General features: G+C 40.4%; 1 protein-coding gene across 3 annotated transcripts in view; it reads right to left on the reverse strand.

Moving 5' to 3' along the window:
* Positions 1-17,503: 17,503 nt before the first annotated feature.
* Positions 17,504-23,712, reverse strand: part of stil (STIL centriolar assembly protein) — a 94,404-nt gene continuing 88,195 nt past the window's right edge. For all 3 annotated transcript variants that reach the window (XM_041207773.1, XM_041207774.1, XM_041207772.1), the window contains 2 exons: positions 22,997-23,247; positions 17,504-19,372 (listed from right to left, as the gene is read on the reverse strand). In XM_041207773.1, the coding sequence (XP_041063707.1) occupies positions 18,613-19,372; positions 22,997-23,247 (1,011 nt within the window). In that variant the 3' untranslated portion in view covers positions 17,504-18,612. The remainder of the gene's footprint in view (positions 19,373-22,996; positions 23,248-23,712) is intronic.

Below are 23,712 nucleotides of genomic sequence, written 5' to 3' on the forward strand. Positions count from 1 at the left end.
GCAATGCATGTGCAGAGATTGATGAAAATAACAAACGGTTTGTTAAAGCATGGGCGGAGCAGTAGTGGGTAACTTGGGTAACTCACAGTTATAGTGCATGCAAAGTTGTCTGTTGTTCTTTATGGAAAGAGGGATGTTTGGATTTTGAAATGCAATCATTAATAAGTGTCCTACCTGGCTTGCCATAGTCATGTGACCTCTGCTATGAGGGAATGTCTGGGGCTAGCCATGTTACATTTAGTTCAGTAAGGAGACTACACTAGAAAAACTGTAGTCTTTGAGTTCATAACAGGCAGAAGCTGCAGAATTCAGCCTTCACAGGCTTTTCTCCCCCACCTCAATCAGATGATGGACTTCCAAAAAGCCTTAGTCCCTAATGATTTTCACCCAACTACACCCCACAGCTAAGAGAGATATGGATCTCACCCCTTCTCAGTCCCCACCACTGAATCTGTCCCCAATACCCCAAAGTGCTTTAATCAAATTCCTCCCTCGCTTACTCTGAACAGGAATATCAGAATGCTCCTCACTGAGAAGCAGTAATGTATCACCTCACCCAATTAAGTTGTTCCTCTGCCCCTGCTGGAGGGAGTTTACCACCTTTTCCTCTTGCCTCTCCCTTTTCTCCCTCTTCCCCTTTACCCTATTCCTCAACCTGATTTGCTTTTTTATCTCCCTCTCTCTATCTCCTCCTGTCCACTCTCTCCTCTTCTCTGAGTCATTCCTTCCTTCTACCTCTGTCTCCCCTTTCTATCTCTCACTGTGGTTCTCATGTCTTTCTGTCTCCCCTCCCCTCCTCTCTACTCTTCCCTTCTGACCCATCCCTTCCCCTCCTCTTCCCACCGCTTCTTGATCCAATTGTGAATCACGCTCTAACCCTGCTTGACTTGAATACTGCACATGATTTCAAATCCTCATGTGCAATGTCTATAAGCATATTGAATACTTTTTTGTCAAACACCTTCCAGCTTTTATCCCTGAGATACAGTTGCAATACCCAATGTGTGTCATAAGTTATGCCTGGTAAAGCCTGTAAGAGAAATCATGTAAATACTGACCTTATATACATGAGCAGCTGTGTTTGTGCAAGACTCATCTTTCTGATGTGATGGCCTCAACTAAATTCTTACTCTGTACTATATTACACTACCTTGTACAACCAATTTCAAAAAGCTTTAGAAAATCTGTTTTAGGTATAAAATGAAGTGGTTTACAGTCAGATCCCAAATTCACCTGCAGCTCAATCCATATTATCTTTTAAAATGCAGAATATGTACAAGTGAAGGAGATTTGTGCACAATAAGAGTAGTAAATATTTTCCATTACATACTTTGCAGAAAGATGCTACATAACTGTTTAATCATTGTCTGCGTGGTTTGTATATATGGGTATTCTAATGAGATGATTGTTGTTTCACTGCTCATGGGATTGAGGCTTTCCATTGTTGCCATGGTGAACCCAGAGTGTTTTGATTCATAGGATCATGTAAGGAGGCCATTTGGCCCCTAGAGTTTGTACCAGCTCTCTGTGAGAGCAATTTACCTACTCCTGTGCCCTTTTCCCATAGCTCTGCAAATGTTTTCTCTTCAGGTGTCTATCCAATTCCCTTTTGAAAGCCATGATTGAATTCGCCTCCATCGCACCCTCAGACAGTGTATTCCAGATCCTAACCATTCCCTGGGTAAAAAAACTTTCCTCATTTTGGTTTTAAATTTTTTGTCTATCACCTTAACCCATGTCCTCTGGTTCTCGATAATTCTACCTATAGGAACAGTTTCTGTTTAGCCACTCTGACTAGATCCCTAATGATTTTGAACACCTCTATCAAGTCTCCTCTCAACCTTCTCTAAGGAGAACAATCCGATATTCTCCGATCTACCATCTAACTGAAATTCCTTATCCCTGGGACTATTCTAGTAATTTTTTTCTGCACCTTCTCTAATGTCCTCTGAAAGTGCAATGCTCAGACTGGACAGAAAATACTTCAATTGGGGCCAAACCTGTGTTTTACAGAGGTTTTATGATCATAACTCCCTTACATCGTACTCTAAATGCAGAATTTTGTGCACCTGCTGGCATCGGGTGTCAAGTCGGGTATCAACGGACAATATGGCAGGAAGGCCAAAATCAGTTTCATGCCATTGTGAAACCAGTTTACAATCGGTTGCTCCACCCATCAGTGGCGGACCACATTTCCTGCCGCTGCATGTCAGGAACTTCATTCTAATACATCTGCATATTATCATAAGCACAGCTCGCTGGAATGACCCTCTCATGCTGGATCATCTGAGCAATCACGCTGATGTGTTTCACAACTGAACATAAGCAACGTGCACCTGGCAAGCTGCACTTTGCTCAGTACTTCTTGCTTCTGGCAGCACTTGCGGTCATCAGCACTTGGCTTTGCAGGCAACACCACATCACTTTTAGCAGGGCTCATAGACAGGTCTCTACTTACGAGACCAGCCAGAGGACAGGGGTGGCTTTTCAATAGCTGCAGGGTGTGACTTGCTTGGGGGAGGGGGAGAATTGGCCTCAGGCAAGGGAAGGGGCTGCTGGGCTAGGACATTGCAGGGGAGGGGGGCATCCCAGGATCTGTGTGGGGACAGATGTTGATCTGTGCAAGTGGCCTCAAGAAGTTGAGGGCTGAGGAAGCGGTTTCCAGAGGAGATAAGTACGGATGGAGATGTGAGGGTGTGTGTGAGAGTGAGTGGTGATGTCCCTTGGGCTGATAGTGAGTGAGATGCCAGTGAATGTGCGATGGCTTTGTGAGTGTGTGAGTTTAGAGTGATGAGATGGTTGCCTTACCCTGGCTGCATGGATGAGATCATTCATCCTCTTTCTGTACTGGATGGCGAAACTCTACTGTGCAGCGTTGGCACTGACCACCAGTGTCACCGCCTCTCAAGTTGGAGTGATGACACTGATGGGCCTCCTGTAGCCAGACTAGGGTAGAGGACATTGCAACGGGCTCCAACGGTGCCCAGAAGGCATCCCAGGGACGCGTCACTGAATTGGGGGACTGCAGTCTTCTTGTCTATCAGGGCCATGTCTTCCATGCAGCAGTCCTGGGCTGGAAACACAGAGATGTGCACATGGCTGCAGTTTACATATGGCGCTAGGCATGAGGAAGCGGCGAGGTGACGGTGTGGCGGGCGAATCAGAGGCCACCTGCCAGCGAGACGCCGTGTTTTTCAGGAAGGCATGATTAATGATTGGTATGATACAGTAGGTAAAATGTTCTTTATCCTGCCTGCTACCACACTTAGTGCAAATCTGGGACGACTCCACCCTATTTAAAAAGCCCAGGATCCTGTATTGCCTTTTAACTACCTTCTCAGCCTGTCCTGCCACTTTTGAGGATTCAATTATCATTATTTGATGGCTGTATTTTACTCCCAAAAGAAGATTCATTTCTTTTATTGTATTGCGAAATCTTGGTTTGGGAGCTGAGGCTCATAGTAGATGACAGCATCAAGGTTGAAAAGAGTAGGAAGAAAAGAACATGCAAATCAAGAAGTAGGGATTAAGTGAATCCAGGCATGAGTTTTTAAATTCTGCAGAATATGTGGGAGAATGGAGACTGAAGGGTGCAATGTTGACCATAGATTATAAAACCTGGAAAAGTATGAGTTAGTTAACTTTACATAGCGCTTTTAATGTCAGAAAACATCCCAAGGTATTTCACTGAAGAGTAAACAGACAAAAATTGACATCAAGCCAAATGAGGAGATGTTAAGTAGGGTGATCTAAAGCTTGGTCAAAGACGTATGTTTGAAGATGCGTCTAAAAGGGCAAGAGAGAGGTAGAGAGGCAGAATGATTCATGGAGAGAATTCCAGAGCTAAAAGCTTAGGCAGCTGGCGGCATGGCTATCAATGAGGAAGCAATGAAAATTGGAGATGCTCAAAAAGCCAGAATTGGATATAGTAGCAAACTCGGAGGGCTGTAGAGTCATAGTTTACAGTTAGGCTACTGATGTGCTTAAGATGATTTAAACCTTGTTAATGGTTGTAGAGAATCGCTTAAGCCTAGGAGAGCACTGCTGGATCATTGCAATTCCAGTTTAAAATTAAATTGTGTCAATAATATACCGTTGCATCCAACTCAGTCTGTGTTGTCTCTGCTAAATAATGGTTAAGTTGAACTTCACTGTGGTGCTGCTGTTCATTGGTTTAATTGGGTCAAAAAGGCACTATCTTTGGGTCAATGTTTCATCAGGTATTCTGGAGCAAACCAATTCAGGCTGCACATAAATATGTTAACAGAGACCCTGAACTACTTTCAATCCCTTTCATCTCTCTCCCATTTCTCATCTGACCACACCAGCCACCTATTCCCTATACCTTTCCTACTTCTGTGTCCAAGTCATCCATGTCGAATGCTTACATTTTAGAGAAGATCATCAAGAAAGGGAGGGGTGAGGTATGGAGGAATTTGAATGGAAGGATGAGATTTTTAAAATCGAGGTATTGGCAGATTGGGAACTAAGGTAGGTCTGCAAGTACAGAGATGATGGGTGAATGGGACCTGGTGTAGGTTTGGATATGCGCAGCATTTTTGTATGGGCTCAAGTTCATTTAGGATGAAAGATGGGCAGCTGGTTAGAACACTGAAAAAAATCGAGTCTGCATTGTAGTAGAAGCATAGATGGTTTTTCAGCAGATAAGCTGAGGTAGGGACAGACAAGAGCAATGTTAAGGAGGTGGAAGTAGACAGTGATTGTGAAGCAGGGGAAATGGAGTTGGAAATTCATTTCAGGGTTAAATAGGAATTATTTCCTTTCCTGTCCAGAGAAAGAACAATTTGCATGTTTATGTATTGCCTTCAAAGTTATGTTGTGAGATCAGGAGAACCGTCCTGAAATTCCAAGCAGATGTTAACTGACCTTAGAATTGGGAAACGCTCCATTCACCAGCACTAATACCCCTAAACTTGATGAGCACAAGAAAAATAAATATGGCAATTTCGGATCTCACCTTCCTGGTGCAAAGTAATACGTGGAATAATCCAATTTAATGGTTTCAGATTTTTCAATAAACCCATGAGAGCAAAGTTATAATTTTGTGATGAGAATATATAAAAGGCTTGAAATCAACCTTGACTATCTTCCATTTATAATACTATTCCCTGTGGAATGGTGCTGTGATGTTTAGCAGGGTCCATTCTGAAACAGGCAATGGAACATATTGCAATTTGACTTTTAACCAAAATTTGACAGAATCAGCAAAGTTAACTGAACAAATAGTAACCCTTGAATTGATTAAGAAAATGTGACATACACCCTTAACTTGCAATGCCCTGAGTGTGATGCTTACAATGTTGGCAAAATACAAAAATTTTATTTATAAAGATGCACTGGAAGTCAATGATGTCACTGGCTGGAGTCTTGCCTAGCACAAAGGAAGATTGTTGTGGTTTGGTAGTACAAAACATGAGTATTGCTGAAAAAAGAGGCATAATGTTGAAGATTTTTGTCTTATGCTCATCAGGACAGAGGCAAGAATGCCAAATTTCAAAGGGAGCAACAATTTATACAGCATGAGAAAAGGGTGCTGATTGGATGGCAAGAGGACACTTATAGGTTGTGGCAAGAATGCAACAGGGAACTATTGTTCATTTTGACTACAGAGGGTAGATCCCTTGTATAAATATACTTAGCTTCTAGCAAGTCTAAGTGAGCAACTCCCTGCACCTTCTTCACCACTACCATTAACACTCCCTTGTCTTGTGTCCATGACATCTTAGTCAATCTCTCCTTAGATGTCACCTATCCCTGGCCTTCGATCTCATTCCACCTGCTCCACCTCCTCTTAAACTGTATAAAATCCATATTTCTACTTCTCTTTAGTTCTGAAGTCATATGGACTCAAAACAGTAACTGTTTCTCTCTCCACAGATGCTGCCTGACCTGCTGAGTTTTTCCAGCATTTTCTGTTTTTATTTCAGATTTCCATCATTCGCAGTATTTTGCTTTGAGCCAAAGGGAGGTGCTGTTTGATACAATCTGCCAACTGTTGGGATTGGCCTACATGCCTGGCATGGCACCAGCAAGGAAATTAATATGCTATCTTACTTATTTGCCTGGTAAGGAGAACATCCTTTTGACTTGACCGCAGCACTGTTAGTGGAAAATACGACTCTTGCTGCTGCCTTGTAGAGTAGCAGGGTGAAATGGCTAACTTCACCTGTTGCTCAAATTTTTAAGATACCTTATCCTTCTAGGTTAATTTGAGGTAGACTGGGCACTTTTCAGGTCCAAAAGTGGCAACTGAAAGTTCCTGAATCAGCCTGAGTGAATGGCTGGAGAGTAGAATAGGAATAATGATGAGTGGAATTTATGGTAGGAGTTTTTTTCTCTACAATGCTGAGCTGGGGCAACTTTATGTTCAACCTTGATTTGTCATCCAAGCAGTAATGGGCCACAGAGGTAGTTGTGAGGTCGAGGGCAGTGGAGGACAGGTGAAACCTGGGCCCTCACATTTTGTATGCACGATGAGCTCACGTTTTGCACATTGGGAATCTCATTTTTTTTTGTGAATGGGGCTCAACTTTTAGGAGTCTCATCAGTTCTATGTTGGGGTTTTATGAAGGGAAAATTAAGGTCTTGGTTTTTGTGTATATGGGTGCCTTGCACTTTGTTTGTCGGCTTGCATTTATTTATAATCACATCCATCCTATTCATTTGTTTTCCACATGTATCTGATCCACATACCTAAATTTTGGATAGCTCTGTTCAAGTTTACTCTACCTCTGTAGACAAATCTAAGAAATACAATTGGAATACTTCAAATGGAAGGATTTTGCCTTTAAAAAAACTGTTTTGGAACTTTGTATTTTTCACTGACAGATCAACACAAAACATGTCCTGAGCACTCTCCATGATTTAGGCCTCACTTCAGTTTTGGATATCATAAAAATAGCATTAATTATCCGGCTTCTCAGCTACATCCCATTTATGCACCTCCAAAGGTATTAACTGGATCCTCACCTTTTCCTCAGAGTATTATCTGTACATCTGTTCATTATGTAACAGTCTTTTCCTGAGATAGTATTTGAAATAACTACTAATTCCTTTCACCAAAGTTGGATGACATTTTATGCAGTACTTTGTAACACAAGCAAAGCCAGTTCCTGTTACTTTTGAGAAGAGCTTAGATTCAGCAAACTTTAAAAAAAGAACAGAAATTGCATAACGTACTGGTAATTTTCGCAACTGTTATGACTGTGGCCTGATTGATTTAATCAATTATCAATCAAATCTCAAAACAGAGACACTGGCGGATGTAAAATTAGCTAATTATTAAATGAGAAACCATAATTGCTGGCCAATATAACCAATAAACACTATCAGATCTTCAAATCTTGCATTTAGTAAAGATAAATCTGAAGGGCTTCTTGTCTTCTTTTCGGCAGTTAAGTATTCAAAGTTTCACTGAATCCATTTCATTTGCAAGCATTATTTTAATTCACAATTTTTGATTCTGTTGTTTCAAAACAATGCATATTGGTGGTGATGGTTAATATTGTTATTAGTGCATCCCGTACATGGTCCAAGGATGAGGCTGTTACACTCTTCCTGTGTTATCCCCTGACTGTGATATGCTCTGCTCCCTCTTATGTTAGTAAGGTTTGTTTGTGCTTACCTTGCTCTCCTATTGTTCATGTTGTCATTGTTCCTGTTTAAATGGAAGCATAAATTTTCTGCAAGAATATCTAAAGCAGCAGCAACCTTTGGGGGTTATAGCAGCTGGAAGGTCTCATTCTTGGAAGCATCCAGACAAGTCCCTTTGGCAAAAGTCAAGGTCAGAAAAGCAAGATTTCTGGGCAATAAAGAATTTCAATGACCTCACAAGGGTGGTTATGATAAGTCTAGGCTGTTAGGCATCATCAATAAACATCATCTATCACTTGTACAGCTTTCCCTCATTTTCCTATTCTTTGTCCCTCTTCACTTGCATTAGGTAAACTCATTATTGTAAAGCAAAAGCTCTTTAAACACTCAACCAAACTAAAACACTCAACAGTACTCAAATAGTCTCCCAAAAAAGAGCGCCTCTTTGTCTTCAGGGATACTTCATTTAAGAGAACAACATGCCTCCAGCTCTCAAACATCACAAGCATTTATTCAAATGCCACTCACACACCTTAAACTTATTATTCTTCCTTGAATGGAGAAAGTAGCTCAATATTATTGAATGATGCATGCAACTAGAACATCATTTTTTTGCTAACAATCAATTTTCTTGAGGCTCTGGGAAGAGGGGGCCTTAAATACCATAAGCAGGCAGGTGGGAAAACATAGGAGAAGATGAGAATGAAGATAATGTGACAACAGAACGTTGGTAAAAGTTTGGAAATGTTCAACATGGATAACGTCAGCTTCACATGATTTTTCAAAGTATTGCAATGCTCAGACACAACTATTTCTCCAAGGGCAAATGTCAGTGTACACAGCTTAATAAGTCTCATGTCATGGGGAAATCTAACAGGAAGATGACAACAGCACAAGGCATGTTCAAATTCACAACTTCTGCCATTGCTTCAACTCAGTAATGAACCTCACTTGCTCGGGCAGTAGCACAGAGTCACCCACATGAGTAGAAGTGGCAAGTGAATCAGCAGTGTTCTCACTTGCTAAAGCACGCAGTACTACGTGAATATGTGAATGCAGATATGGGAATGAAAGAGAGGTAGAGAGCTATGCCTCAGCAAGGGGTGGAACATTGTTGCATTCAGCTGAGGGGCCCAGATCTGAGAGGTTCAGTTTTCAAAAGAGTTATGATTAGGGAGCATCAATCTCATGTGGAAGTAGTGGAGATGGGAGTCTATTACCCGCATCTGGAACACCTTGCAGGGAATTTCCCATAACTGCTAAGTGATGTTCTCCCTCCTCCATGGTGGAGCAACATTCTCTCTCCCCCTTACTCCCAGGTGCTCATTCTACATGCAACGATTCACCTCATAACAATAATACTAATTTTTCAACAAATTCATCATAAGTAGGGGATCTTTACTGTGTTTGCAAAAGTATGATGGGCAGAGTTGGGGACAGCGTAGTAGCAATTATTGGTGTGGCAGGCCTCTTCCTCCTCGAAGGCCAACAGAACTCATTTTGTCTACCATAAGGGTTTAAGACACTAGTATTAATTAAGGAAAGATGAATCTTTATCTGAAGAAGAAAACTTTGCAGGTCTACAGGGAAAAGGGGAGGTGGGAGTGGCACTCAATGAATTTTTCCTGCGGAGAGCTGACAAAGATTAGGCAGGCTGAATGGCTTTCTTCTATGCTGTAACCAATTTATGATTCTAGAGCTTGCAGAGGTTGCTGTTTGCACAACTGGGTTTCCTTGGAGACCCATGTATGAGAGAAAAAGTATGATGGGTAAAGAGATGAGTGAAGCATCTCAGTGGCATATCTGATCAGTCAAACTGACATGTAGCCTTGTTATTATTGGCTAGGACTCTCCCCACTTGGCTCCAGATAATTGATCAATGCTCTAACTATAGAGACGAGTAGAAGGCTAAAACTGCTCCATGCTAGTAAGCTCTGCTATTTTGGCAGATAAATAACAGTTCCTTGTGCACATTTGGAGACCCATAAGCTTTAACACAACCTATGCCTAAATGGTCCTCTCTTCTCAGGCCTCCTTCGCTTTCAAAACTACCAAACACCTCAGAAAAAAAATATAGCCTCAAACCTCCTGTCCTTTGAAACTGCATACTTCCCTTTCCTCTCCTAGATCCTTGTTCATGGTCAGTTCCCAGGTTTCATTCCATCTCATGAAAGTCCCAGTTTAAAGCCCTCCAATCATGTTTCAATCCTTCCACAGTACTGAAATGGCCATTTCAAAGACATGAATGACATTCATTGTGACTGGCCATAGTGAATTATTCTTCCTTGCTCTCTCTGCAGCTTTTGACATGGTTGAACACACCAACATCCTCCAACACCTCACCTCTGTTATCCAGCTCTGTGAAACAATCTTTATTTGGTTCCAACCCTTCTCATAGGCACAGCATCTTCACTAATGATTTCTCTTTTGATCCCTGCACTTTTATTTTACAAAAACTCAAGGTTTACATCCTTAGTTCCCTCAACTTCCTCACCTATATACTGCTGCTTGGTAACTTCATCTGTGGCTTAATATATATTGATGATAATAAGCTCTATCTCGTGTCTCAATTCTTTCAATACCTCTGTGCAATCGAACTGATTCTCCAACAGTCTTGTATAAACCACAATTTCCTCTTGCTAAGCATTGTGACACTAAAAGCATCAACTTCAACCTCTACCACATACTCAACGTGCTTACCATAAACTTCATTCCTCTCTCTGGTCCTTGTCTTAGACTAACCCTGTTTGCAACCTGTGTTATTTAACCACAAGCTGAGCTTCTAAGCCTATATCCTCACTGTTGCAAAGCCCACCTATTTCCACCTCTCTAAAAGATTCTGCTGGATCAGCAAAGTGGAGACACAGGAATTTTCAGGCCAATGTATTTATGGGGGCAGGAATCATTTTAGTTCTAATGGTGAGAAGACTTCAAAGAAATTCACAAAACCAGAAAGTAGTTGTTTCGAAATAAGAGTATATTAATTAGAAAAACAAACCCTGATAGTGAACACAAAATAAAAACACAGGGTGTGGGAGTAAGGCTAAAAAAAGATATACTGGATGAAGTCCTTAAAAAGAAACAGTCAACCTGTGATGACATTAAAAACACAAATAGTGGAAGTGTTACTAAAAATAATTTTTAAAAATAGTTGGATTAAAATACACAACTAGGAGAGAAAACAAACAGTGGAGGCATATTTTGAAAATGGTTGGAGGCAAGAGCTAAAAGGAAATAGCAGTTACTGTTCAAAACAGCAACAGTAAGAAAAAAAGTGCTTAAGGAGCAACAACATGACTCATAACAGATGTCAGACAAAAAGGTTGATTTTAATTCCCCATAAATGTTATGTGGATAGGGACTGAGGCAAGTCTTGTCGATATCCACAGTGGAACATAGTGCTTATATTACTGAACTAGTAATCCAGAAACCTGGACTAATGGTCCAGTGACACGAATTCAAATCCCACCATAGCAGCTGGGGAACTTAAATTCAATTAAATAAATCTGGAATAAAAAGATAGTATTAGTAGTGGTGACCATCATTGTAAAAACCCAATTGGTTCACTCCTGTCCTTTAGGGAAGAAAATCTGCCAACTATACCCAGCCTGGCCTACATGTGACTCCAGACCCTTAGCCATGTGATTGACTTTTAACTGCCCTCAAGTGGCCTAGCAAGCCACTCAGTTGTATCAAACCATGACAGAAAAGTTGAAAAAGAATAAAACCAACTTCGACGTTGGCACCTGAAACAACAATGGCACACTTAGCTCTGTTGACCTTGCAAAGTCCTCCTCACTTAACGTCCGGGACCTAATACCTAAATTGGGAGAGTCATCCCAGGGATTAGTCAAGCAACAGCTTGCCAGACATACTCACCGAATCACACTTTATACACAATGTCCCAAATTCTTCTATCACCATTTCTGGGTATAATCTGTTTCATTAGCAGGAAAGATCCCCCAAGGTGGCAACACTGCAGCATAAATACAGTCAGGAGGGAATGGTCTTGGGAGTCCTCAACATTGACTCCAGATCTCTTGAAGTTTTGTGGTGTCAGACCAAGAAGAGGCAAGGTAACCCCCTGTGGATTACCACTGACTGCCCTCCCACAACTGATGAATCAATATTCCTCCATGTTGAAAACCTTGAGAGAAGCACTGAAGATAGCAAGGGCACAGATTGTACTCTGGGTGGGGACTTCAATGTCCCTCATCAAGCGTGACTCAGTACCACCAATACTGTATGAGTTGGTTGAGTCTGGAGGACATATCTGCCAGACTGAGCATGCAGTTGTTGAGAGAAGTAATGTAAAGGAAAACCTACTTGACCTTATCCGCACCAATTTCCATGTTACAGATGCATCTGTCCATGACAATACTGGTAGGAGTGACCACGAAACAGCCCTTGTAGAAACAAAGTCATGTTTCCTCACTGAGGACCAGGATCCATCATGCTAAATGACATGACCACTGTGGTAAATTGGATCGATTCAGAACAGGTTAACAGCTCAAAACCGGACATTCATAAGGTGTGCAATGGGCCATCAGCAACAGCAGGATTATATTTAATCACAATCTTTAACTCATGCCTTGAGACTCATTCTAACAATACCATCAAGCCAGGGGACCAACACTGGTTCAACAAGGAATGTAGGCGAGCATGGCAGCAGCACCAAGGATACATTAAAATGAGGTGCTAACAAGTCAAGTTGCATGTAAAACAGCAGAACCAGAATGTAATAGACAGAACTAAGCAATCCGACAACCAACAGATCAGATCAAAGTTCTACAGTCCTGGCACATCCAGTCAGGAATAGCAGTGGACAATTAAATAACTAATGGGAGGAATCAGTTTAATGTACATGCCCATCCTCACAATGGGAGAGCCCAGTATGTCAGTGCAAAAGAATATGCTGAAGCATTTGCAGTTATCTTCAGTCAGAAGTGCTGAGTGGGGGGTCCATGTTAACATCTTCCTGAGGTCCCCAGCAATATCAATTTGATTCAGTCCATGAAATATCAAGAAACAGCTGATCACAACGGATACAGCTAAGGTTATGGGTCTAGTCAACATCCTGACTGTAGTGCTGAAGACGTGCACCAGAGCAGCCATGGCTCTAAACAGGTTGTTCCAATACAGTTGTATCAAACCAATACAGAAAAGTTGAGTAAGAATAAAACCGGACAGATCATCCAGGATTGACCTAGACACCAGGAACAACAAAGGCACACTCAGCTCTTTACCCTGCAAAGTCCTCCTCACTAAAATCTGGGGCCTTATGCCTAAATTGGGAGAGCTGTTCATGAGATTAGTCAAACAACAGCCTGACAGGCAAACTCACTGAAGCATATCTATAGCCAATGTCTCAAACTCTTCCATCACTATTCCTGGGTATATTCTGTCTCATCAGCAGAAAAGACCTACCAAAGGTAGTATTTACACAGCAAAATGGAAATTTGCTCAGGGACGTCGATTCACAAAAAGCTGGGAAAATCTTGCTTCTCCAGTCTATTCTCAACCATCAGTGAATTGATGGGAGGTATTGTCAACAGTGCTATCAAGCAGCACTTACTCTCCAATAATCCACTTATTGATGCTCAGTTTGGGTTTCGCCAGGACAACTCAGTCCAAATCTCATTACAGAATTGGTCCAAACATGGACCAAAAGACCTGAAGCGGTGAAAAAATAGTGATTACCCTCAAAATTAGGCAACCTTTGATTGAATGTGGCCTCAAGGAATCCTAGTGAAACTGAAGCTAATGGGAATCAAAGGGAAAAGGCTGAAGTCATACCTAGCACATAGATGATGGATGTTGGAGGCAATTATCTCAGCTCCAGGACACTTCTGCAGAAGTTCATCAGGGCAATAATCAAGACCCAACCATCTTCAGCTGATTCATCAATGACCCATCACCCTTCTTAAGGTCAGAAGTAGAGCTGTTCACTGATGATTGCATATTGTTCAGTCCCATTCTCAACTTTTCAGATACTGAAGCTATCCATTCCACATGCAGCATGACTTGGACAACATTCAAGTTTGGACTGATAAGTTGAATAACATTCATGTCGCCCAACTGCCAGGCAATGACCATCTCCAACAAAAGACTGTATAAGTACCTTCCCTTTACATTCAACAGCATTACCATCACCGAAACCCCCACTATCAACTTTCTGAAGGTTACCATTGAGCCTTACAAATAGTGTTGTTACAAGAGCAGAAGAGAGGCTGGGTACATGCAGTGAGTAACTCACCACCTGACTCCCCAAAGCCTGTCCACCATTTACAAGGCACAAGTCAGGATTGTGATGGAATACTCCCCACTTACTTGGGTAAGTGCAGCTCCAACAACGCTTGAAGTTTGACACCAAAGCTGCCCACTTGACTGGCACCCCATCCACCACCTTAAACATTCACTCTCTCCACCACCAGAAAACATGGCAACAGTGTGTGCCATCTACAAAATGAATCACTGATACCCACCAAGTCTTTTTTCAGCTGTCATCCAAATTCAAGGCTGCTACCATCTAGAACAACAAGGGCAGTAGGCATATGGGAACACCACCACCTGCGTGTTGCTCTCCATCCTAACTTGGAAATATATTGCTGTTCCTTCAGCATCACTGGGTCAAAATCCTTGGAACTTAACTAACAGCATTGTGTGTGTGACACCACACATATGCAAAAGTTCAAGTTGGGGGCTTACAACCACTTAATCAAGGACAATTAGGGATGAGCAATAAGTGCTGGCATTGCCAGTGACACCTACATCCTGTGAATGAATAAATAAAACATGAACTCCAGGAAATTCTATCTCCCAGGCCTTATCTGGTTCTGCCCCATTAGTCTTCCAGCCCAACCCAGCAGAAAGTACTAACTTGCTGGCAGGCCATGGTGCGTTTCTGTCAGCAGGAGGTCAATGCCAAAGACATGAAGGAAGAGTCCCTGAAGCTCAGGTAAGTGGTGGGATGTGCCTTTCGATTAGAGGAAGGGGAGGGAAGCCCAGGGCAGATTGTCCAAGGTTGTCTTTGGGGGTCCAAAGACAAAAGTTCTCAAACACGGAATAAGAATCAACGCAAGAGAATTCTCTTTTTTAAAGAAGGGCTTTGATTTCAAAACCATTGCATGATAACAATAAGCATTGTGATAATATTCTACAATTTTTTTAAATTTGAAATTTAACTGAAGCTTAGTTTCAGCAAGACATTGTTAAAAATTCAAACATTTTCTTTGAAAACACCAATTATTTGCTTGAAAATGTAAATTGTTCAAAATTGAATATCTCCATTTAAATTGCCAAAGAATTTACCAAACTAGCCAGGAATTTGTCAGTTATAAAAATGAATACCAAAGTCTATATGGTAAAATAAAAGTCCTTGCCCATTTACTTCAGTATCATGTAGTGGAGGCAGCTGTTTAAGGTTTTCAGTTAAGTTTAATGAGCACCAAAGATGACATTACTGTGCCTTGTCTTTGCACTCTTATCCTATGTTTTAGGTTTGGTAAAAGGTGGCAACGATAAAAAATGAACAAAATTGGAATGCCAAAACTTACTCATTTCTGCTGCAAATAGGAGATGCGGATTGCCCCCTGCTGGCTAAAGTCAATTTCATTGCTACCATGAAATTTGTAAAAACCACAATTCATAATTATAGGCCCAGTTTTTTTGTGGATAGAAAGACTTCACTTTGCCCCACAATGTTTAGTTTTCTCCCAAGGGATAAACTAATCTAGATGAATATGCAACTACAGTGGCCATTATCAGATGCTCAACTTGAACATTTGTGAGGAATTCTATATGTTGCACTGTGACTATAATCTGAAGTAAATTCTTTGAATAACTTGAAAGTTAAGTTAAAAATTCCAGGTGCAAAATATATTCCTCCCCACCCACCCCAGTCTTTAAGAAAACTATGCCTTTCAGAAAATACAATTCTCGTGGACTTTTGCCCATAATTGTGATAACTTTGAGCTATAAAATTATATTTTTGCCTGAAAGAAATGTTTTCTTTCTCTTTCGCCAATCTGTAAATGTAGGTTGCTTGCACAGGTTCATTTTCAGCTTTAAGCTTAACTACTTAAGAAAAAAAACAAGACCTTTCACAGTTCTAATATTAAAAAAGTCAAATGGTTCACAATACATCAGGTGAAACAATAGGAAATTGGAAATCTAGCTGAACAGCTACTGTGAACCTGGTAAAAGATTGTGCTAGAACTAGGTGATATAGCATGAAATCTTGACTATCCATGACAAACCCATCCCTTTAGCCATTATATCTGAACTAGAAAACAGTCATCCTGTGGCATCTCATCCAAGTGGTTGCTCTTTGTTTGAGAGCCTAGACTGTATCATCAGGCTAATTGAGCTTTGCAGGTGTGGAGGCATTATCGCAATCTCAATTGTTCTCTCCCATGATAATCACACTTGCAATTTTCATTAGGAGGCACTTAATATTCACAAGGAATTAGAAACTCTTATATCTTATTTCCCAACCCTATGCAAGCAAGGCCATTTATAGTGTCTCACTGTTGCTGAATTAGCTGCACTTAACCAGACATCATTCCATTTAAGATACTGGCCTAGAATTTGCAGAAAAATTGAACCGTGGTAATGGGGCATTGATGGTGATTTAAGATTTATGAAAATTTCTGTATTGGTAACTCAGGCCTTTACTTACTTAGAGGAATCCAAAACAGAGTAGAGCATTTAGAAGTGGAATCAAGAAGCAATTTTTGTCCCCCCTACACGAAGGGGAGCGGAATCAAGAACTCACTTCCTCAAAAGGCTACGAATGCTAGGTTAATTGAAATTTTCAAGACAGATATCAATACTGTTCCTATGACTGTCAGGGAAACCAGATCCAGCAGGCTTTCTAGCATGAGGGGAGATATCGCTTGAAGGACGTGGTGACATCAGATATGCTGTCATTGATAGATAACCAATTCCACCCATTGAATAAAAGGCCCTTGATATGGGGCTACAACTCAGCATTTCCACTTATCTGTGGAGGACCAGGCTATAGGACACCCACGACGCGAATGAACCCTTATCCATTTGGTGTCTCAGCCTTTCCAACGTGCAGGAGATGGAGCACAAGAGTTGCTTAGCTGTGGTTACAGCATCCCTGAGAGATGCTACTACTGGTGCCTCAGGCTATTGCAAGGCAATACCTGTTAAATAACCACATGTCCCTTGGATGACTGCAGAATGTAAATGTCATGTGTCAGAACTCAGCTGTTAATGGACTCTTCTACCATTGTTAACATGTTGCAAGTAGCTGTCTGGCAGGCAGTCTAATACACAAATTATTGCTGCACAGAAAAAAAAATTCTTGTAAAAGCTGAATGAATGATGTTGAATTTTTGGAAGGAAGGCCCTCTGCAATCCATTCAGTTTCAGGGCCTCAAGCCTCCTGATCTCAAATGCTGCATACCCTCTCTCTGCCAATGATACCAACTGCTGAATTCTTCTCTGGTGTCAGAATTTAGTGTACCAGGATTACTTCCTGTCCTTGAACAGAAGAATACAAGAAATAGAAGGAGTAGACCATATGGTCTCCCTTTGCCAGCTTTTCCTATAAGAGTCAGTTACTAAACCAGTTTTTGTTGCTTAATGTTAAGCACTGACATTTAGTCTTCAATTTGGGTAAATTATGTTTACCAAATGTTTCATGTACAACCAAAACTCAACGTGCCTCTGCTAAAATAATAACTGCCAACACTCAACAAATTATACTTAAATTATACTTAAAATACATTCATTGGGTTAGTCAAAAATGAGCACAAAGTTTAATTACAAACAAAATGCACTAGGAAATAATGATCATTATTATAGATTTAGATAGTGGGGAACAACACTAATACAAATGAACAATTAACCACATGTAGAAATTTTGCATATGTTTTATTTATAAATTGTTCGCAAAAATCCAGTGATTGAATAATCAGCAAAAATAATTGTGCAGAAATCACAAAGATAAGAATTAATCCAATGGCTCTGTATGACAATCTGATCAAAAACACATCTCAAATGGAAACATTGATAAACACTTCACACAGGAATGTTAAAAATACACACAAATATCCCTGAATTCCTGTAAACTTTAGCTACAAGGTGTTAGCCAAAAATATCAAGAATACAATCATTGGCAACTTTCAATTAGTGGAGAAGAGCACAGTACTTAGGAGAAAATGAACAATCAACACCACAATTTTCTGCACTGCTCCATTAATGCCATTTTTATTAGCTGGCATCAATTTTCCTACTTGAAACATATTCCATTCATAACTGTCTAGATATCAACTCATCAAACCCTTCCCTTTATGGATTAATATTTGTATTACATTAGCAAGCTCTGATACTTCAGAGTTTTGTAAATATGATTTTCTAGCCTTCAATCCAGCAACGCCTGAAAACTCTGTTAAAATGTACTGAGAGCAAGAAATGATAGCATTTCATGAAATTTTGGAAGCATGCACCTCAAAAAGTAGACTAATCACTTCTCCACTGGTCACAATAGAGAACAAAAGTGGCTATTAAGAATGTGAGAGTAACTACTGAGCAAACAAACTCACTTCTAAATATGAAGTGCCAGTCTTTCATTTGATTGCTAATTACTGACCAGAGCCAGTATAAAGCCACACATAACTATATTTACCCACCGATTATAATCCCAAGACAGCCATACTACAGAAATTTCTACAAGTGAACAAAAAAAGTCAACTTATATGAACAAGCTATAGCATTAGCTGTAAAGAACATTTACAAAGGACTTCCAGCTGGTTTGGAGTTGCCAGTTGATGACCCGTGATATTGCCATTGTATATTTTTTTAGCCCTTTGCTAAGTGTTGAATATTTAAACCGACCTACACTAGAATACAATAGAATATTAAACTTAAGCATATTTGTACAAAAAAATGGTGCCTACAAAAAAGCTTATACATATCTTGGGGAATTCTTGGCTTTTAGATCAGAGTTACAAACAGTCCAGTTAGTTAAAACAATTTGGGTAGTTGTCGGAGTCTATTTACATCCAGAATGTTACCCACTGCATCACTGCTTTTTGTAAACTTTTGTTTCTCAGAAGCATTTGGCCTTAATTTCTTGGAAAAGTCCTGAATTATTTCAATCCCATTTTCCTTTTCAGGGTGTTGGGTGTAACAGATTTCTTTACCAAACATATTAATTTTGTGTTTTGGATTATTTTGGTCCTGTGTATCCATAGTCTGTGGTTTTGAGGAAGCAACTTCATTAGTAATATTTCTTAGAATGTTTCCATCTCTCTTGGAGGAAGACTCCAAGGTACAATAGTTCTTAATCTGGACTTCAGCCACTTTTTCAGACCTTTGTTTTCCCACAGAAAGGCTTTCCAAATCAGCTTTTATGGGCTGCATGATAGTACCAGACAAATCTTCCTCCTCTTCACTGCTGTGGGCATCCTCCATGAGTCCATATCTTCTCATGTATTTGCGTGTGGCAAATGACATATTATTGGGTGAAATCAGACTTAGGCCTACCATGCTTCTGTCTGTGTTCAATTCTAGCAGACTATTTAGGGATGTTGATTCACAGTTACCACTATGTCTGAGAGACATCTGGGAGAGCTGAGCATCATTCAGATACTTTAGAGCTATAGCATTGGCCTCCATACTGAGGTCAACTCCGCCAGCCCCAAGTCCACTTGTGCCAACATTGACAAAGGACATGTAGTTCAACCTTGGGATAACTGCTTCAGGGTTTATGCGAGCCAATGTACTAAAAACAAGAAAAGAAGTTACAAATACATCCATTATACACATGCTTATTAGAAAATTCTGTATTACACTGCCATGCACATCAACTAGAAATATTTCTAGAGGTGTGATGCTTTATTACATCATTGAAACTGCAAAGCTTTAGGTGGCCATATGTAAGCAAATGCAAAATCCAGTGACACTCAACAAGCAACTAACTTAGAATGTTGGATGAGGAAGGGGTGCTCATCAGAAGAGAAAAACTCCCTGCCCTTTGACAGTCAGCCTGAACAGGCAGATAGAGCCTGAGGGTCAGCACCTCTAACATTCAGCACTCCCTTGCTTTTTAAGACTGAATTATGAACAAGTGCTGTTGGGGCTTGAACATACAACTCAACCCACAGATTAGAGCTACCAAGTGAAACAAGTCAAGGAGAGGCACTATATTGGATACAAGATTAAAAGCTTTACAAACAACCAGGAAGTTTTTTTTTAAAAAGCATCATATTCTTAGCAAGTATTTTGTCAACTGATTGGTCAGAATATAAAGAACGGCAGAGAATGACTAAAAGATTAATCAGGAGAAAGAAATTAGAGTATGCGAGGAGGCTAGCTAGAAATGTAAACACAGATAGCAAAAATTTCTACAGTTATTTAAAAAGGAAAAAAAAAGTAAAGTTGAATGTTGGTCCTCTAGAGAGTGAGAATGGGGAGTTAATAGTAGATAATAAGGAAACGGCAGATGAAATGAACAAATATTTTACTTATGTCTTCAATATAAAAGATACAAAAACATTTCAATAACTTGGTGAAATTACAATCTCTAGGAAAGCGGTACTGAGAAAACTGATGGAGCTGTAGGCTTACAAGTCTCCGGGTTCTGATGGACATCATCTTAGGGTCTTAAGAGGTGGCTAATAAGGTAGTAGATGTGGTGGTGTTAATTTTCCAAAATTCGTTAGAGTCTGGAAAGGTTCCATCAGACTAGAATGTAGCAAATATAATCTCTCTATTCAAGAAGGGAGGGAGGCAGAAAACAGGAAACTATAAGCTAGTTAGCTTGACATCTGTCATGGGGAAGGTGTCAGAGTCGATCATTAAGGAGCTTATAGAGGCCGTTAGAAAAAGTCAAGGTAATCGGGAAGAGTCAGCATTATTTTTGAAAGGCAAATCATGTTTAACCAATTTACTGGAGTTCTTTGAAGGTATAACATGCGTTGTGGATAAAGGGGAGCTTGTAGACGTGTACTTGGATTTCCAGTTGGCATTTGATAAGGTGTCACAAAAGTTATTGCAGAGTATAAAGGCTCATAGTGTTGGGAATAACATCCATGGGTGGAAGACTGGCTGGCTGGCAGAAAATAGTGTGCATAAATGGATCTTTTTCTGATTGGCGGGATGTGATGAGTGGAGTCCCGCAGGGGTCTGTGCTGGGGCCACAAATTTTCATAATTTATATCAAATGACTTAGTTGAGGGGAATGAAAGCATGGTAGCTAAATTTGCAGGTGATACAAAGATAGATAGGAAAGTATGTTGCAAAGAAGACATAAGGAGGTTGCAAACAAATATAGATAGATTGAGTGAGTGGGCAAAAATCTAGCAGATGGAGTATAATGTAGGAGAATGTGAAATTGCTCACTTTGGCAGGAAGAATAAAAAAGTGGAGTGTTACTTAAATGGAGAACATCTGCAGAATTCCGAAGTGCAGAGGGATCCTGATGTACTAGTGCATGGGTCACAAAAAGTTAGTATGCAGGTACAGCAAGTAATTAAGGCAGCTAAGGGAATGCTATTCTATAAAACGAGAGGAATTGAACATAAAGTAAGGATGTTATGCTTCAGTTATACGGGGCACTGGTGAGACCACATCTTGAATGTTGCATGCAGTTTTGGCCTCCTTATTTAAAGAAGGATTTAAATGCATTGGAGGTAATTCAGAGGAGGTTTACTAGATTGATACCCGAATGAGCGAAGGTTAGACAGACTGGGCTTGTTTCCGCTGGAGTTAAGAAGAGTAAGGGTGACCTGATTGAAGCATATAAGATCCTGAACAGCATTGACAAGGTGGGCATGGAAAGAATAGTTCCTCTTTTGGGTGAGTCACGAACTAGGGAGATCTGTTTTAAACTTAGGGATTGCCCTTTTAGGACAGAGATGAGGAGAATTTTTTTCTGAGGGTTGAGAGACTTTGGAACACTCTGCCTCAGAAGACGACAGAGGCGGGGGGCACTGCATATTTTTAAGATGAAGGTAGATGATTCCCTTGCCTAACAAGAATCTAAGGGTCATTGCGGGTATACAGGAATGTGGAATTCGAAACACAAACAAATCAACCATGATCTTAATGAACGGCAAAGCAGGCTCGAGGGGCCGAATGGCCTACTTCTGCTCCTATTTTCTATGTTCGTATGAAACCGAGATCACCAGTGGAAGTCAAGGGGGAAACCTTCCTCTGACAAGTCATTCTTAACACAGCTAAAGGTCAAGTCACAGCCTAGACATTGCTGCAGAGTTCCTCGGTTCAATCATGGTATGGGGCTGCATGCTGACTATTCTTTAGTGTTTATCAAAATGCAGGAGTCCTCACCTAATGAAGCAGTCCACGTCAGCCTACAGCAGGATCTGGATATCAGCTAGGCTTAGGTTGACAAATGGCAAGTAAACTTGGGAGCACATAAGCACAGGCAATACCCACTTTCATTCAGGAAAAGCCATTCACTATTCTATGACCTTTAGCTGCACAATCATCGCATCTTGGGAATCACCATTAAACAAAAACTTAAAAGCACCAGCCTTATAAACACTGCAGCTTCAGATGCATGGACATTGTGTGTTAAGTGCCCAACTTCCCTGACACCACAAAGCTTCTCCAACTTCTACATGGCTCAAGTCAGGTATGTGGTGGGATACTTGTTATTATCCAAATGAATAATCCAAACAATAAAGAAGCTTTACTATTCTGGACAGAGCAGTCCTCTTGATTGGTGCCTGCCACTGGACTCTATGTATTCCCTCCATTACTAGTGCATTACGGCTTTAGTTCACAGGATAAACTGCAAAGCTTTCCAAGGTGCTATCACCACCCAACGCTGTAATTTCTACCATCAAGAAGGGCAAACAACCTGGTAACATGGTCACCAAGTATATCATCACCCTGAATGAAGCATTCATTGTTTCTGCATCATTATTGCAGTCAAAATTTTGGAATTCCCTGTCTGACATCACTATCAGCAGGAGTGTAGTGGCCCACCATCATCATCTTAGAGATACTAGTGATAATGATAAATAAACTCTTGCCAATGTATCACATATCCAGAGAAAAAAAAACTGGAAAAATCACAAATTCTAAAATTATTTTGACCCCATACAAACAAGTTGATCTAATTGAAATCATGCATTCTTGTGGATAAGCTGGGGCTGAGAGCATGAGTGAAATGTTCATCTACTAACCCAGCCTTTCCTTTAGGCTGCTGTTCCCTGATGGGAAGTGGTTTAAAAAGAAACATTCTGACTTCAATTATTTGCCAATTACTGTTGCTGTTGAAAGTTTCTCTAAATCAACAGCTGTGGGGTTCTTAGAGCGATCAATTTATCTAAAAGGTCTAAACACAGATTTCTTCAATGTCACATTAGTTTATCAATACCTTGCATTTTCAACTTTGCTTTTGGTCTTGGTCATACTGGTAGGTTCAAGTTCAATTTTCACTCCCATTTTCTTCAGTTGCCGCAGGGTTGCACTCAGCACATCATTGTTTTCCTTTTGACTAGTCTGGTGTTCAGAACGCTTGTTCCTATTGTCACTGAGCTGCACAGAGGCTTCTGATTCAGCATCTTTATTCTCTGCTCCCTGGGTTTGTTTTGCAGGGTAAGATTCTAATAGCTGGTTCACTTGGCCCTTGTAGAAAAATAAACACTCTTTTATTTAAACCTGCTAATTGTGTTAGCACTTCAACAAATTGAATGCATATTTTTGTGGTAACTTCTATTCTAATTACTGCCCCCCTGCCACCCCTTTGCTTTAATGCTTTATTGTGCAGACACTTCAGCTAGGCGAACAGGTGCTGAAATAATCAACCCAGTTTACATTTGCATTATTTTTCACCTTAGTACGATAACAGTATCTTCCAAGCAACTCTGATACAGAATTCAGACATTCAGCTCATCATTGGTTTACAGACAGAATTTATGAATTAAATTGTATAGGCCTATTTTCTAATTAACTCAGTTTGCATAACTACGTGTATACAAAATTAAACTTTATCCTAATGTAGTATCCTTGAACTGACAACAGAATTAGAAAAGCACAATGCCTCCTGTACCAAACTGTGAAGGATTCCACTCAGCATATGAGCAAAACCAC

Source organism: Carcharodon carcharias, chromosome 16 (genome assembly GCF_017639515.1).
Source record: "Carcharodon carcharias isolate sCarCar2 chromosome 16, sCarCar2.pri, whole genome shotgun sequence".
Taxonomy (NCBI): Eukaryota; Metazoa; Chordata; class Chondrichthyes; order Lamniformes; family Lamnidae; genus Carcharodon; species Carcharodon carcharias.